We start from the raw sequence: 15,748 nt of genomic DNA, 5'->3' as shown, positions 1-15,748 counted from the left end.
TCTTGTCTGCTAGAGAATAGCATAGAGCAGGGACAATTTGTTTTACCAAAGGGCCACATGAGACAGTGACTGCTGTGGAGGGCTGAACCAATAGGCTGAAATTAATTCTGCTCAATATCAATTTATTACAATTATTTTATATTAATTGTATCACATAATATTGAGCAGAGCTAAGTATGCAGACACCCCTCCTAAATAGCGTATGAGCCTGCACACAGCACCCCATATACAGTATGAGCCCACACACAGCCCCCTATATATCCTGAGGATGCAGCTAGCAGTGACATTGGGTCGCCGGGTGGGGGAGGGTGGCTCCATGGTGCGGTCCGAAGGCCACCGTTTTCAGCCCTTCGACAGTCTCGGTCTGCGGGCCATACTGGAACAGCCAGAAGGCTGGATGTTGCCCTGCGGGCAGGGGTGGATTAAGAGTAGCAAGGGCCCCAGGCAGTTTAGACGGCATGGACCCCCCCCCACACACACACACACACACACACCTGATGTATCACATGACTTGTCACATGACCCCCCTTTGATAGATCATGTGATAGTTCATGTGAAATTAATTCTGCACAATATTAATTATAATTATTTTTTTATATTAATTGTATGACTTAATATTGTGCACAATTAAGTATGCCGACATCCCCCCTACTGTATAATATGAGCTTTCACATAATCTTCCTATACACATCAGGAGGTCGCACTGCGCCCCCACCCCACATACAGCCGGAGGCCGCACGGCGCCCCCCCCCCCGATACAGCCAGGAGCCGCACGGCGCCCTCCCCAGATACAGCCGGAGGCCGCACGGCGCCCCCCCAGATACAGCCGGAGGAAGCACAGCGCCACCCCCCCAGATACAGCCGGAGGCCGCACGGCGCCACCCCCCCCAGATACAGCCGGAGGCCGCACGGCGCCACCCCCCCCAGATACAGCCGGAGGCCGCACGGCGCACCCCCCCCAGATACAGCCAGAGGCTGCACGGCGCCACCCCCCCAGATACAGCCGGAGGCCGCACGGCGCACCCCCCAGATACAGACGTAGGACGCATGGCACCCCCCCCCAGATACAGCCGGAGGCCGCACGCCCCCCCCCCCCAGATACAGCCGGAGAACGCACGGCGCCCCCCCCCCAGATACAGCCGGAGGACGCACGGCGCCCCCCCCCCCCAGATAAAGCCGGAGGCCGCACACACACAAACAAACATATACAGACATATACAAAGACAAATACATACACGCATAGGCTGCGTGCCCACTGTGCGTTTTTCAAGCGTTTTTGCCACGGAATTTAAGCAGCGAAAACGCTGAAAAAACACTTGGTAATACGTGCCCCATGGTCTCCAATGATAATCCGTGTGTGCTGTGCACATGCTGCGGAAATTTCCAATGCGGATTATCATTGCGGAAAAAAACACAGCATGTCCATTAATTTTGCAGACACGCAGCGTAATTGCCGCCATTGACTTGCATTGAATCGCTTAATATCCGCATGACTACATGTGCACGTGCGGATATTAAGCGATTCAATGTGCGGATGGTACCCGGGTTTTGAGAAGAGCAGGCTCTCATCCAGACCCGGGTACCATAGTACCTGTAAAAAAAAGAATTTAAAATAAAAGAAATAAAGATTATACTCACCTTCCGATGGCCCCTGGTCTCCTCAGCGATACGTCCGGTCTGTTGTATGCGTCGCGGTGGTGTGAAAGGACCTGCCATGACGTCATTTAGTCATGTGACAGGTCACACGACAGCTGACATCGGCTGTCGCGTGACCTGTCACATGACTAAATGACGTCATGAAAGGTCCTTTCACACCACCGTGAGCCGCCCAACACACTGGACGCATCGCTGAGGAGACCGGGGGCCATCGGAAGGTAAGTATAATCTTTATTTTTTACCATTCTTATTCTTTTTTTTTAACTATTACTTGGTCACACTATATATGCCGGTTGCATGGATTTATATAGTGTGACCAAGCTGTCAAGCACTTTTCCAAGTGATGCTAAAATCGCTTGGAAAAGTGCTTGAAAACCCGCATGCGGAAATGCATGCAAAAAAGCTTGACAAACGCTTCTACCTGGCGGGAAAAACGCATGTAAAATCTGCATGCGTTTTTCCTGCCAGGGAGAAGCGGAAAAAATATGCAGCATTTCTGCATCGTGGGCACATAGCCATAAACACATTTGAAACACAGAAATACATATAAACAGACATATCACACAATGATATCTGCACACATTGACACATCACTCACCGTCCCCCTGCTCGGCTCCAGTCGTCCAGCTCCTCTATGGTGGTAAGAAGCAGTGCAGGGCACACTGCATGACGTCACGCTAGCAGACACTGCCACGCACAGGGCCGTGTCTTCTAGCTGTGATGCGGCCGGGCCAGCACACATGCGCACGCACGATATGCAGATATGCGCACACATGCACATGGTAAGCAGATATGCGCACAGACACATGCATACGTACATATCTTATAAACACATAAAACTGTCCTGTCCAGCAGCTCCTCAGGCATGTCTCAGTGCAGGGCCGCCAGCATGTCAGAGACATGGCCCTGGACCATCAGAGGGGCCCACTCGCCGTTGGGGCCTGGGCTGCTTCTACAGCATCTGTGTAGGACCTCTGGCGCTGCTTGATTGCCAGAACTTCACCTGACATGGCCGTGCACTGTGCGGTAGTGTCTGGTAGTAATGGCGCGGCAGGGGCAATACACAAGCACAATTATAGGCGCAGTGTCGCCCCTGCCGTGTCATTAATACCAGACACAGCCACACAGCTCACGGCCATGTCAGGTGAAGTGCCAGCGGTCCTGCACAGGGGAAGCAGCCCGGGCCACAAATACATAGATATAGATACATACACACACACACATATACATATATATATATATACATATATATATATACATATATATATACATATACACTGCACATGGACTTACCCTTTCTGTACATGATGCTGGTTCTTCCATCTTCTCTGTGGGGCAGCCTCCCCTCCTCTTGAGGCCCGACTGCAGAGCTGTGGTTTAATTGCAGGGCAGGAGGGGGAGAGCGGAGCAGTAACATTCAGACCCGGGTAGGGGGCAGGGAGAGCAGTGGCCATGCTGTAAGCTGGCTCTGTGCTCTGCTGGAGGCCGGAGCAGGTGGGCGGAGCCTCCTCTCCTGCACTAAGGCTATGTGCCCACGTTGCATTTATGAAGCAGAAAATTTCTGCTGCATAAATGCAAGTCCTCTCCCGGAAAAACGCATGCGGAATTCCGCACGCGTTTATCGCGCTTTTTTCGCGCGTTTTTCACGCGTTTTCCACATGCGGAATTGCCTTGCGTTTTTTATGCATTGGACAAAGGCAATTCTGCATGCGGAAACGCAAAATTAAATGACATGCTGCGGATTTTTGAACGCGGCATAAACGCTGCGGAAAAATCCGCAGCATGTGCATAGAAGTTGCGGAAACCCATTGGGGATCATGGGGTGCGGGTTACCAAGCATTTTACAAGCGTTTCCGCTGCGGAAATTCCGCATCAAAAACGCTTGTAAAACGCTACGTGGGCACACAGCCTTACACAGTCAGTTGCTGGTGAGTCATCCTCGCAGCGCCGCCTGACACAGCAGAGCAGATTCCATCTTCCGACTCCCGGGCCCTCCTGTCACACATTATAATGAGGTCAATCCGGCCACAGGCCCCTGGGAGCCCTGGGCCCCATGGCAGCCCCGGGCGGTAGCCCGGATTGACCTCATTATAATCCGCCTATGCCTGCGGGCCACACTGTCCCGGGTCTGGCATAGAACGCACATGTGCATGATGAGCAGAAAGAATGCCAGGACTTGTAGTAATTCAGCTAGTACAGAATTAGAAAGACTCGTCTCATAACCAGAAAAAAAGAGCGGTGCAGTCGTGACAATGAAGCTCTATGATAATATGCTAGTTTTTACATGTAAAATGTCATGTATGCAAAATGTAACAAAATCAAAGTGTTTCATTCAATTTTGTTTTGTTTGTTTTTTTAGATTTTTCCTTCCAACAACCCTTTAAGGCTATGTTCACACATCATGTTTTTTTCAGCATTTTTTTATGCAAATTTTCAGCGGCGTTTTGCAGTACCAGCAACGTCTATGAGATTCCAGAACTCTTAGTTCACACATCATGGCTTTTTTTTCGTTCAAGATTTTGTGCCTTGCGTGTTTTTCTTGGAAAATAGAGCATGTCACTTCTTTCAGCGTTTTTTCACCCATAGGAAGTAATGGGTGGTGAAAAAAACGCTGAAAAAGCACAGGTAATTTTTTTCAGCATTTTTGATGCCAAAATAGAATGGTTTTTTTGGGGGGGTTTTTTTTCACTGAACTTTATGTACATGCATAAAGAGTCAGGAGGATAGTGAAAAAAGCTGAAAAAAATGCATAAAAAAATACCAAAACTACAAGAAAAATCCTGAACAAACCTCCCTTGAAAGATCAGGTTATGCTGCAGAAAATGGACGCCAAAAAAAACATGATGAGTGAACATAACCTATGGTGGGGCAGACAAAGCATACCATGTTCTACACATACAAGTCAGTATGTTATTTAATTAGAACAAAACATGTGTTTTTTTTATTTAAACTATAGATATATTCTTTTTGCACATGCATATTTATTGCTACAGACATACAGAGAGTTCACTTATGGCTCTGTATTCAACAGAAGCTTTACAGTTTTGGCTTATCTATTTTGTTACCTTGAACACAAAAGACAGTCTGTGTAAAGCAGGAGTGCTTCATCTACATTTACAACAAAATTCAGAAGGAAGACTGTAAAAGCTTCATATGGTACTACCCAAACATCACGCACAGTGGTTTGACTGTTCACACTTCCCAAATTCTTTTTTTTTTTTCTTAAGAGAACAACCAAGCATCTTGTTTTCCAGAAATGACTGTGCAGATTAATGGGATTTTACACAGAAAAGCACTCACCTCTCCATTAGCTTCTCCTTGTCCCAGTTGAAATGACTCAGAAGTATTCTTGTGATAGTGGCTGGATTCTATAGATTTAATACAAATATGTAGATTAGGGTAATGCACAGCAGATAATGTAATTCATTGCAGGGGGGAAAATATGCATTATTACTATCATCTGAACACTACATGAAAGAAAACAAAATAAAAACCAAACTGAAATTGTGAAGATTCATATTCCTAGTTGCACTTTCTATCACAACCGTAGTATCACTTTTGGAATCAAAATGTAACAATGCTGGGCTGAACAGTGAGAACTCAGAGGCTCAGATTTCACATCAAAATGTTATTACATATTGGCAAAGCTCAAGCAGAGTTCCTACACTTTCACGATAAAATGATTATAGTGCAGGGCTATGCAATATAGTATTTCTAAATCACGCTATTAGCAATTTTTGCCGATATCCCAGAGCACAGACCGCCTGAAGTCTGTACTGGTGGCTGCACTAGACCACGCACCGTCCTTCTGCTGCGGCTAGGCTACATCCTCAGTGCAGGAGCAATCGTCATAGGATTTTACTGCGCTCATTTCTGCACTGAAGATGGGAGCTAAGAGCGACGAACAGGACACTGCTTAGCTTCGTGTAGTCTGCAGCACAGACTTCGGGAGGTCGGTTCTGCAGGTTTTCAACAAAAATCACTAATAGAACAATTTAGAAAAAGTTTTAGACCACAGAGACCTGCACTATAATAATTTTGTTGTAGGTAAGCTTTAATATATATTAAGACAATGTGGCATCTTCTATACTTTCCAGCAGTCTGGAAGCCCCTAGTGCTTTGTCTGCAGGTTCTTTGTAAATGCCTCGCAGGCATCTAGACTAATATACGGGGTAGTTAGTAAAAGTCAGGGAGGAGAGGGATGAAGCTGCATCAGGGGCACAGGACTGTATGGTGTGAGATGTTAGGAGAAAGAACAGCAGATCGGCTAAAAGCACACATCAGATAGCATTCAAAGTAAAGGGTGAGACTGCACCCAATCACTGCACAATTGTGAAACCAAAGCGTGTAGCCATTGACCACTATGGATGGGTAACGTTTCGGCCATGTGGGCTGCGGCACCAGTCTGTAACAGTGAAAACCTAAATGCATGTAGTGCATGCTAACTACATTCGTAGACAATCTTATAGACTTTAACAGTCTAAGCTTTAATGGTTTCATAAGCTCCTATTGACCAGATGGAGGCGAAAAGAGTGTTCTTCTGGCACCTATCTTACTGTTAGATATCTGAAAACTTTTTTTTTAGCTTTGCTATAATGGAAACTCACAAAAAAAAGGTACAGTGTGCAATGTGCTTTTATTTTTTTTCTTACAGTAGGTCCCCCTATAATGGATGGATGCCATGGTAAAACCTAGACTGACTGTATATCTCGCGAGTGCATACAACTCATCCTATGTGCACTTAACCCTAGACATTTTTCATTTTCAAAACTTTGACTACATGTTATCAGCAGCAGGCAATTTGACTAGAAACCTAATTCACATCAGTGATAAGGGTGAAAAGCTAATGCTGAGTCATTTCATAGCAGATAACACGCAGAATCATTTACGCAGGTTGGTTTAACTATATTTTCAGCCTGTAAATCCTTTCCTCATCGCACACTCCCAATATCTGTATGAAAGTAATTCAAAGCCCATGACACAAAAAAAAAAAAAAATAGCACTTCACTAAAAAAACACAAATGCTACAAGACATAAACCGATAAACTTAACACTAAGGCTATGTGCCCACGATGCAGAAATGCTGCAGATTTTTTCCGCATCTCCCTGGCAGGAAAAACGCATGCGGTTTTTACATGCATTTTTCCTGCCAGGTGGAAGCGTTTGACAAGCGTTTTTGCATGCGGCTTATCAAGCGCTTTTCCAAGCAATTTTAGAATCACTTGGAAAAGTGCTTGACAACTTGGTCACACTATATAAATCCATGCAACCGGTTAATAGTTAAAAAAAAAAAAAAGAATAAAAATGGTAAAAAATCAAAATTATACTCACCTTCCGATGGCCCCCGGTCTCCTTCTCTGATGCGTCCGGTGTCTCATACGGCTCGCGATGGTGTAAAAGGACCTTCCATGACGTCATTTAGTCATGTGACAGGTCACGCGACAGCTGACATCAGCGGTTGCGTGACTTGTCACATGACTAAATGACGTCATGGAAGGTCCTTTTAGACCATCGCGAGCCGTACAAGAGACCGGACGCATCGCTGAGGAGACCGGGGGCCATCGGAAGGTGAGTATAATGTATATTTTAATTATTTTTTTTTTTTACAGGTACTATGGTACCCGGGTCTGGAGGAGAGTCTCCTCTTCTCCAGACCCAGGTACCATCCGCACATTGAATCGCTTAATATCCGCATGTGCACATGTAGTCATGCGGATATTAAGCGATTCAATGCAAGTCAATGGGGGCAATTACACTGCGTATCCGCAAAATTAATGGACAAGCTGCGTATTTTTACGAAATGATAATCCGCAGCATGTGCACAGCATGGGGCACGTATTGGCAAGCATTTTTTAAGCGTTTTCGCTGTGGAAATTCCACGACAAAAACGCTTGAAAAACGCATAGTGGGCACGCAGCCTTACAGCACAAATACTTCTAGCAGAGTTGTAACAGTAGCCATAGACAGGAGCTCCAGAGCAGTGTTTTGACCGGTCGGTGGAAGTCTCTGGACCCGGACCCCCACCTATCAGCAACACTATGCACCTGTAACTTTGATAAAATGACAGTTACATGTTATCTGTTTATGTGAGTGGCTCCGCCCCTGTGACTTTATACTGGGGTTTTATCGCCGCAATCAAAGTTATGTTTCTCCTTTATTCAGAATCTGGCAGGAGGAAGAAGCTCCTTGTTGTGAACCTATCACTTGGATAAGGTTCACTTTAAGGGTACTGGCACACTGCAGATTTGATGTGAATTTTCACCAGTGTATCCGAAGCATTTCCACATCAAAATCTGTACGTGTTACATTTATATTCTGTTGAAAATTTCACCTAACCAATTGCAAAGTGTGAAGCCACGTTTTCCACAAAAAAAATTGAAAGGCTCCATATTTTGAAAATCGCAATGTAGGTCAATTTACATGCAAAAAATTTACCCAATGTGATGAGATTTTTCAACATTTCAAGAATTTTGCTTCACCTGTAATATGCTGCAGATTTTGTCTCACGCAAATACTAACCATGTACATTTACTCTAAGGATATATTCACACATTGCGTTTTTTTATGCAAATTAAAAGCTACTTTTTACATTACCAGCAAAAGCTATGAGATTTTAGAAATCTCATGTACACACTTTTGTTTTCCTGACTGAATTGGAAAACTGCTGCTCTTTTTAAAACTGCAGCATGTCAATTCATTCAGCGTTTTTGCACCCATAGAAAGCAATGAATTAGTGCAAAAAAAAAAACAGCAAAAACATTGCCATCAGTTTTTGCAGCGTTTTTAATGAAAAAAAAAAAAAGCAAAGACATACTGATAGAGAATCTAGATTGTGAGACCCAATAGGGGTAGTGCCGATAACGTCTGTAAATTGTCTTATTTGTAAAGCGCTGCGGAATATGTTGGCACTATGTATGGTAAATAAAAATAATAAGATTATTATGTGACTATTTTTGTGATTTTTCCCCAAGCTTAAACCATAATGTCTTGGTGTGTTCACATGAGCATGGATGTTAGTATTCATAATTTAATTAGTGATGTGTGCAAAAGTAAACGTTGTCTGACCAGTGTGTGAAATTGAATTATGCTTGTCCAATTCAATGGCTAACCAATGTGTGAAAGTAAACAGTCAACCAACTCAAAGCAATGCCAATATCTTGGGTAAACTATGCCTGACCAATTCAACTCCCCCCGCTTTTCATGAACTCATATGAACTTTTTCTGTTCAGAATAGTCACTATTTTTCAGACATAAAAAAACTTTTTCCACTAAATAATTTGATCAAAATTGCCCTTTTTTTCCAAAAATGTTTTATGGTGTCACATACGTTTTGCATTGGTGACCTAACACCTTGTGTTGTTCATGCTTGTATGGTGGAAGCAAAAAACTTTGGGATCCCAAAAAACACAGCAAAAAAAAAAAAAAAAGCATTGAAAACGCAGCAAGAAAAGCTGCAAAATAGCCAGCAAAACCTGCTTTAGATCTCCTGCACACTTTGCTTATTTTTTCCTTCCGGATTGGAACCTTCAGATCTGCATCGTGGCAATTCTTCAGTCTTGTACCTATTCAAATGAACGCATCAAGAACGCCTGTACTGTATGCACTATGCAGTACCTTCCTACCAACACTTGCTTTTGGCGCAGTAAGATCCACTGAAAATACTCAACGTGCGCACGTAAGCTTAATGTCTGCAATTTTTTTTACTGCCAAGAGATGAGGTTTTAGCTGCAGAAAAAAAGTAGCAAAAAAGAAACATGTGAACATAGACTAAATGTTTATGAGTAATTCACTTATTTAAGGAAAATACTCGGTAGTCTTAGGCTATGTTCACCCTCAGTATTTTTTTCTGCATACAAGAAGCTGCATTTAATAGTACCAGCAAAGGCTATGACATTTCAGAAATCTCATGCACACACGTTTTTCCCTGCGTTTGGGAACTGCAGAGTTATTGAAATCTGCAGCACATCAATTCTTTCAGCATTTTTTCAGCCATAGAAAGCAATGAGAAAGTGCAAAAACGCTACAAAAAATACAGTAAAAAGGTGTCGCTGCTTTTTTGCAGCGCTTTTTGCGTGAATAAATTAACTTTAATAAATAAGTACTTTAGGCAAATCACATGTAATCCGCTCCAATAAACACAGAAAAACCGCACCAAAACCAGCGATTTGAACGCTGGCTGTGAACATGCAGCCTTAATGCAACACAATAATTGTTTTGTTTTTAATATAACTATGGAAAAGGCAAAATTAAATAAAAATAAAAATCAAAGTACACAAAAAAGCCACAAAATGCACATCTCTTTCCACTATACTAGATCATTTATTAACTGTGTCATTCCATCACCATGACTAATGACATCTATTGCCATTGTATACATACAATATGGAAAAGACAAGTTTTTAAGATATTGGGTAGATAGTAAAGTCTGACATCAAGGAGTAATTCAAGTGTGATTACTCCTGAGTACATAAGAAGTACACTTTTTCATAGATGAATAGTACTAGTTATTGTCTGAAACTTTGCAATACTCCTTATTAAAGAAATATGCTTCTTTCTCTAGTCCATATGTTGTCTTCCACACATTATTCCCTCTCAATGTACCTGTCTGCAGTGCATATAAAAGTCTATATAGACGGGAGGGAGAGAAGCTGGAGAAAAGGCAGAGCGCACAAAGTCAGTCTATTGATGCTAAGGCTAAATTTGTACATCCGTTTTTTTCTCGGACAACACAAGGACATTATCAATCTCATACATACCTTTTAAAAACAAAGTAGTGTGTTGTGTCTGTGAGACATCGAGCATGTCCTATTCTCATCCATTATGCGGATCACAGGTCAACCATTAAAGTCTATGGGTATGCGTATGAAACACGAAAAAGACTGCACTTTTTCACGGATCCATTAATAAGAGTCAATGGATAAAATATAGTTCAGACAGTCAGTTTTTAAAAACAGATGTGAAAAAAAAGATGAAAAATGGATGCCACGTGGATGAGTGAACTCAGGGGGCTTTCTGTCTGCACTGGCAGAGCTACTAAATTCACCACCGATTGGTTGCTGGGCTATCGACGTGACGTCAGCGCCACACAGCCAATGCCAGATACCGGGAGTAGAGGTGGAGACTCACTGGACCTGGGGAAGGGGAGTACAGCCCATGTTACTTTAAAAAAAAACACTTCAGCTATGGCCAATTAAAGGGGTTGTTACCTTTCAGATATTAAGTCACTAACACAAGGCATCATTATTTCACAAGAGCATAGACTTGGACCCTAACAGCCTAGGTTACAGGTCTCTGCAATGCATTTGTGACCCTAGCACGCTACGGCTACATTCACGTAACTGTGTGAATTTTTACATCCATGAGAAATGGACCATTTCTCACCCGCGTGTCACTCATATTGCCTAATATTTTCCTCCATGTTGTATCTGACTTTTTCTCACCCAATTTTAAAAACTGAAAGAGGAAAGAGTCTGGACTTTTATTTATACACAGACTCTTAACAATGGATCAGTGAAAATGGATGAAATACGGATGGAACACTCTAGTACAAAGTATGTCTTTGTGTTTTATATAGATCCCCATAGACTTTAATTGCAGAATCTGATATCCAAAACGTATGAAATTAGGACATGCTCCGAATCTCAGACTGGAAAAATGGTTTGTTTCATTTATAAAATGGATGAGTGTCTGGATCAATTAAACTATGAGTCCATGTGTTGTTCATGAAGAAAAAGGTAGCACACGGACAAATATGTTGCCTTAATGTCATTATTTATTACTCCTCACTGTAGTAGCTGTTAACAACGAACCAGAGGATTTACACGTTTGAATCAGTTACTCAATGGATCAATTTTTTTATATTAATTCCGTTTGTCTGTTCCAAGAAACAGAATAGACAAATATGGAATGTCAGAACGCAAGTGTGAACAAGGCTTAAGAGACACACTTGAGCACTGTTGGAAGGGCCACGTGGTAAATGGACTTTAAAGCCAAGAGAGGAAGATAGACAGGATAGGTGAGTTCCACTATGAGTCTGATATACATTTTTAGTCCAAACCTAAGAACGCATACATAAAATTCATCACTGCTAGTTCATAGAGAGAGCAGAACCCATTACTGGCCGAAAGCCTTTATGTCCGGCAGTAGAAAGATTAACCCAATCATTCAGTGACATTAGGATATCTTCGTTTGCTACGCTCAGGTTTCAAGGACATGGTGTACACAGTTCAGACACTTGACTCAAATAAGGGCATAAAAGGCAGAACCTTTCCCATTTCACAGGTACAACATGCAAAAATTCATATAAAAAAAAACAGTTCAGGAAAATCTAGTACAGCGTTTACCTATGACAAACTCAAACTGCTATTATAAACAGGGAACAAGAGGGGTCAGAATAATTGTCATATAAGAAATGGAATGCATCATGTATAAAGACATTAGTAATCTGACATCACTTGTCTCCATGGTCCTGCACCAATTACAGCAGTAAGACCCCTTGTGACCTGATTATTTTGTCTGGGAACAGAAAGGAATAGTCCAAAATAGATAAAGCACTTCAAGGTTTTTTACTCTATGACTGCATATTGTTATTCTACAGGCTGAGGAGGTTAAAAATGTCAAAATTAGAATATAGTCTATAAAATAACTATTAAAGGGGCTGTCCACTACTTTAAGGCTATGTTAACACATCTTGGTTTTTACAGCATTTGATGTGTTCTTTATGCAAATTTGCAGATGCGTTTTACAGTCTATGAGATTCCAGAAGTCTCATGCTCATAGTTTTTTTTTTTAATCAGGATTTTGTGCTTTGAATGTTTTTTTTTGCAAAATAAAGCATGTCACTTTCAGTGTTTTTCATCCATTGGAAGTAGTACTATGTGCACACAATCAGGGATTGCTTGTAGAAATTTCAGCAGCGTTTCTGCACCTCTTGGCAGTAAAAACGCTGCGGAAAATCTGCAGCGTTTTTTATGCATTTTCATGTGTTTTTTTGCCTGCGGATTTGCCATGCGTTTTTTCCAATGCATTGTATTGGAAAAACGCAGGCCAAAACGCACAAAGAATGGACATGCTACTTCTTTTTCCGCACATGAAATTCAGTCAGGAAAAATCCTGATCATGCGCACAGATCTTGCAAGATGTCATAGGAAATGCTGGGATAAGGTTTGCAGTGCGTGTTTGAGGCCAATTCCGTGCGGAATTGCCGCATCAAAAACGCACCGTGTGCACATAGCCTACCTGGTGGTGAAAACACCTGAAAAAATGCCTGGTGTGAACATAGCTATCAGGTTTTGCTGCGTTTTTAGTGAAAATAATCAAGTACAACAGGATGTGAAACTCATTTATTTTTGTGATTTTACCATCTAGTCGTGGTCACTGAGATGGTAGTTTGTATTAGGAGAGTTTAATTAAATTAGTGATGTGCAAACATTGACTGAGCTACATGTAAGATTGAACAAAACCTGTGGCCCAGGGAGGTGTGAAATTGAGCAATGCCTGTGCAACTGAATGGCAGACGCCATAGTGTGAAGTAAATAGTGTCATACAAACTCCATGCACTACCAGTGTGATAAACTATTCCTGAACAATTCACTTCCCCCACTGTTATGCCAAAAGCAGAAACTTTTTTTTTTTTTTTTCACTGAACTTTATGTACATGCATGAAAGAGATAAAAGGACAGTGAAAAAAAAAAAACACTGAAAAAACAAGCAAAAAAGCAAGTAAAATCCTGAACAACCTCCTGGCAAGAGATCAGGTTTTGCTGGAAAAAAAAAATGCTGAAAAAAACATGATGGGTGAATGTAGCCATGTAGCCTAATATTGATGACCTATTATCAAATCGGTGGGGGTTGAACATCTGCCACCCCCACAGATAAGTTGTTACCTGCTCCAGTAGTGACTGGATGTATATAGTGTACAGCGTGGAATAGCTCAGCTACATACAACCATTAGTGGCTGTTGCCAAGAACTGCAACTCAGCTCCTATGCATAGTTACATAGGTTGATAAAATACAAGCTCAATTGAACACAGTTTACATCAGGTCACCAAAGAGCAGACAGCTGATCAGTAGGGTTCAGGGGGTCCTAGGGATGGGTCATCAATATCGAAGTCATACTACCCCTTTAAATTTGTAGCTTTGCTAACTGGGGAAGTAAATGAAAAAGTAAGGATACACAATGATTTCTAGTTAGAGGGGCATACAGATTCCAACACAGACCATTCTGTGGGGCTGGTGGGCAATTCTTATTTACACACTGGATAAATGACTGCTGCATATTAGCCAGCTTAAAAGATGCCAGAACATTTTCATTAGGACTTCTCACCTGAAATGATTTGTGTCTACAGTGTGTTACACCACAAGGTATATAGTTAGAGGAAGATTATTTTACTCCATTGTAAAATCTTGCCACGGTGCCTTTTCTATAGAGAAATAATGTAGAAAAGCTGACTAAACATGGCCACAGGATGAGTAAAATTCCCGACACATTTAGGGGCAGGTACTGAGACAGGGACTAGTGATTAGCTCCTGCGTCACACGTAAGAAGCTTGTGCTATGGCCCAGGAATTAACCTGTTCCCTCTACAGTGGCAATACAGCTAAAGCTTCACCTGAAAGGATGTTCCATATGCTGGGACACATTACAGGAATTTTCAGGAACAAAATTGTGTCACATACATGTTAATGAGAGGGTTTCCGCAGCATGGTGCACATGATGTAGGAAGGACGTATAGGACCTTCATGGGGGTTTTCTGTTTTATTATTTTCTAATATTTTATACATTATTTTCTAATATAATAGATATTCTAAAAATTATTCATTGCTTATTTTTTTTTAGAAAGTAATATTTACTGGCACAGCTCACAACATACTAGAGACCTACTGAACACCATGACTGTTGCGCAAGACAATGGCACAAGTCATTCATTGCAAGCTAGCAAGCCAATATTAACATTCAGATTGTGGATGTTGCTTGGGCTGGTTTTCTATAGCACGTACTGCAATTATATTACTAGCAACTAGTACCTCATTGACTTTGAGGATACCAACACCTACACTGAAGAGAATGGACAGGAAGGAACACAAGCAGAATCCACTACCATGAGTACTCTGCAATAGTTTGATTCCAGTTGAATGGAATTACAAAGTTTAGGTTGCATTCACTATTACAGGTAAGAATGCTATCCGTGAAAACACAGATAGCACTCGTACACAAAAAAATGACATGTGAATGAGCCTTTATTCTTGCTATATGGGTGGCATGAATGGAATACATCCATGTAGCAGTTTTATATACAAGAAATCTCCTACAACTACTGCAGAGAAACGTAACACAAAGTTCTCTATCAGCAAACACCAGATATCCTGCTCACAGACCAGGCTGTACTTACTATATGATGATCAAGACAGATGCTCCATACTGGAACCGTCATTTTAATTTTTATTTCATAAATTAATAGTACACATGAAAATAAGAAACTTTGTAATATATTCTATCAGAGAAATCTGCTTCTTTCTCCTCCTGGACTTATCTTTCACTCAATTCATGGGTAAAATCTGTGAAAATCAGTATTCAGTGGATACAGAATTTCCCATTACTGAGATAGATGACAGTTGGCGTTTTTAAAATTCTAGTGGGAAGGAGGAACTAGAGGCAGACACAGGCATTCTGCTGCAAGTTTTCCAGAAAAGTCCGCTACAGTTCTCCATAGAACCTCATGAGCACCAACTGTCTTCTCTCTCAATGAGAAAGTCTGTATTCACTGAAGATCCATTTTACCTGTGAATTGAAAATCTTGAGAATGATCCGTTCCAGAGGAAAAAGAAACACATTTCTCTAATAAGTTGTATTATAAAGTTTATTACTTTCACCTAACTATTGTTTCTCTAGGAATAGCAAAAAAATAATAAACTAAAGGAAATGTCATTATAGATTCCTAATCACCTTTAATTATTAAATCACACTCATTTTTCTAGGGATGTAATCTCTACAGAATTTAAGTTCTGACAATGTTCTTACACAACCAGAAATCTGTCCTAAAATGTTAATAGGGTCTGTCAGCATGGCTCTTATAACCTGGAAATAACCTATA

The 15,748-nt window shown here is 41.6% G+C and overlaps 1 protein-coding gene across 1 annotated transcript in view; it reads right to left on the bottom strand.

Annotated features, from left to right (window-relative positions):
* Positions 1-15,748, bottom strand: part of ARIH1 (ariadne RBR E3 ubiquitin protein ligase 1) — an 86,775-nt gene that overhangs the window by 63,417 nt on the left and 7,610 nt on the right. Inside the window, exon 2 of the mRNA XM_073652747.1 lies at positions 4,957-5,024. Within this exon, the coding sequence (XP_073508848.1) occupies positions 4,957-5,024 (68 nt within the window). The remainder of the gene's footprint in view (positions 1-4,956; positions 5,025-15,748) is intronic.

Source organism: Phyllobates terribilis, unplaced genomic scaffold, assembly GCF_046119375.1.
Source record: "Phyllobates terribilis strain yellow unplaced genomic scaffold, ASM4611937v1 Scaffold_11__3_contigs__length_659146591, whole genome shotgun sequence".
In the NCBI taxonomy this organism is placed as follows: Eukaryota; Metazoa; Chordata; class Amphibia; order Anura; family Dendrobatidae; genus Phyllobates; species Phyllobates terribilis.
Note: the sequence above shows the minus strand (reverse complement) of the source record. Positions and strands in the feature narration are given on the sequence as shown.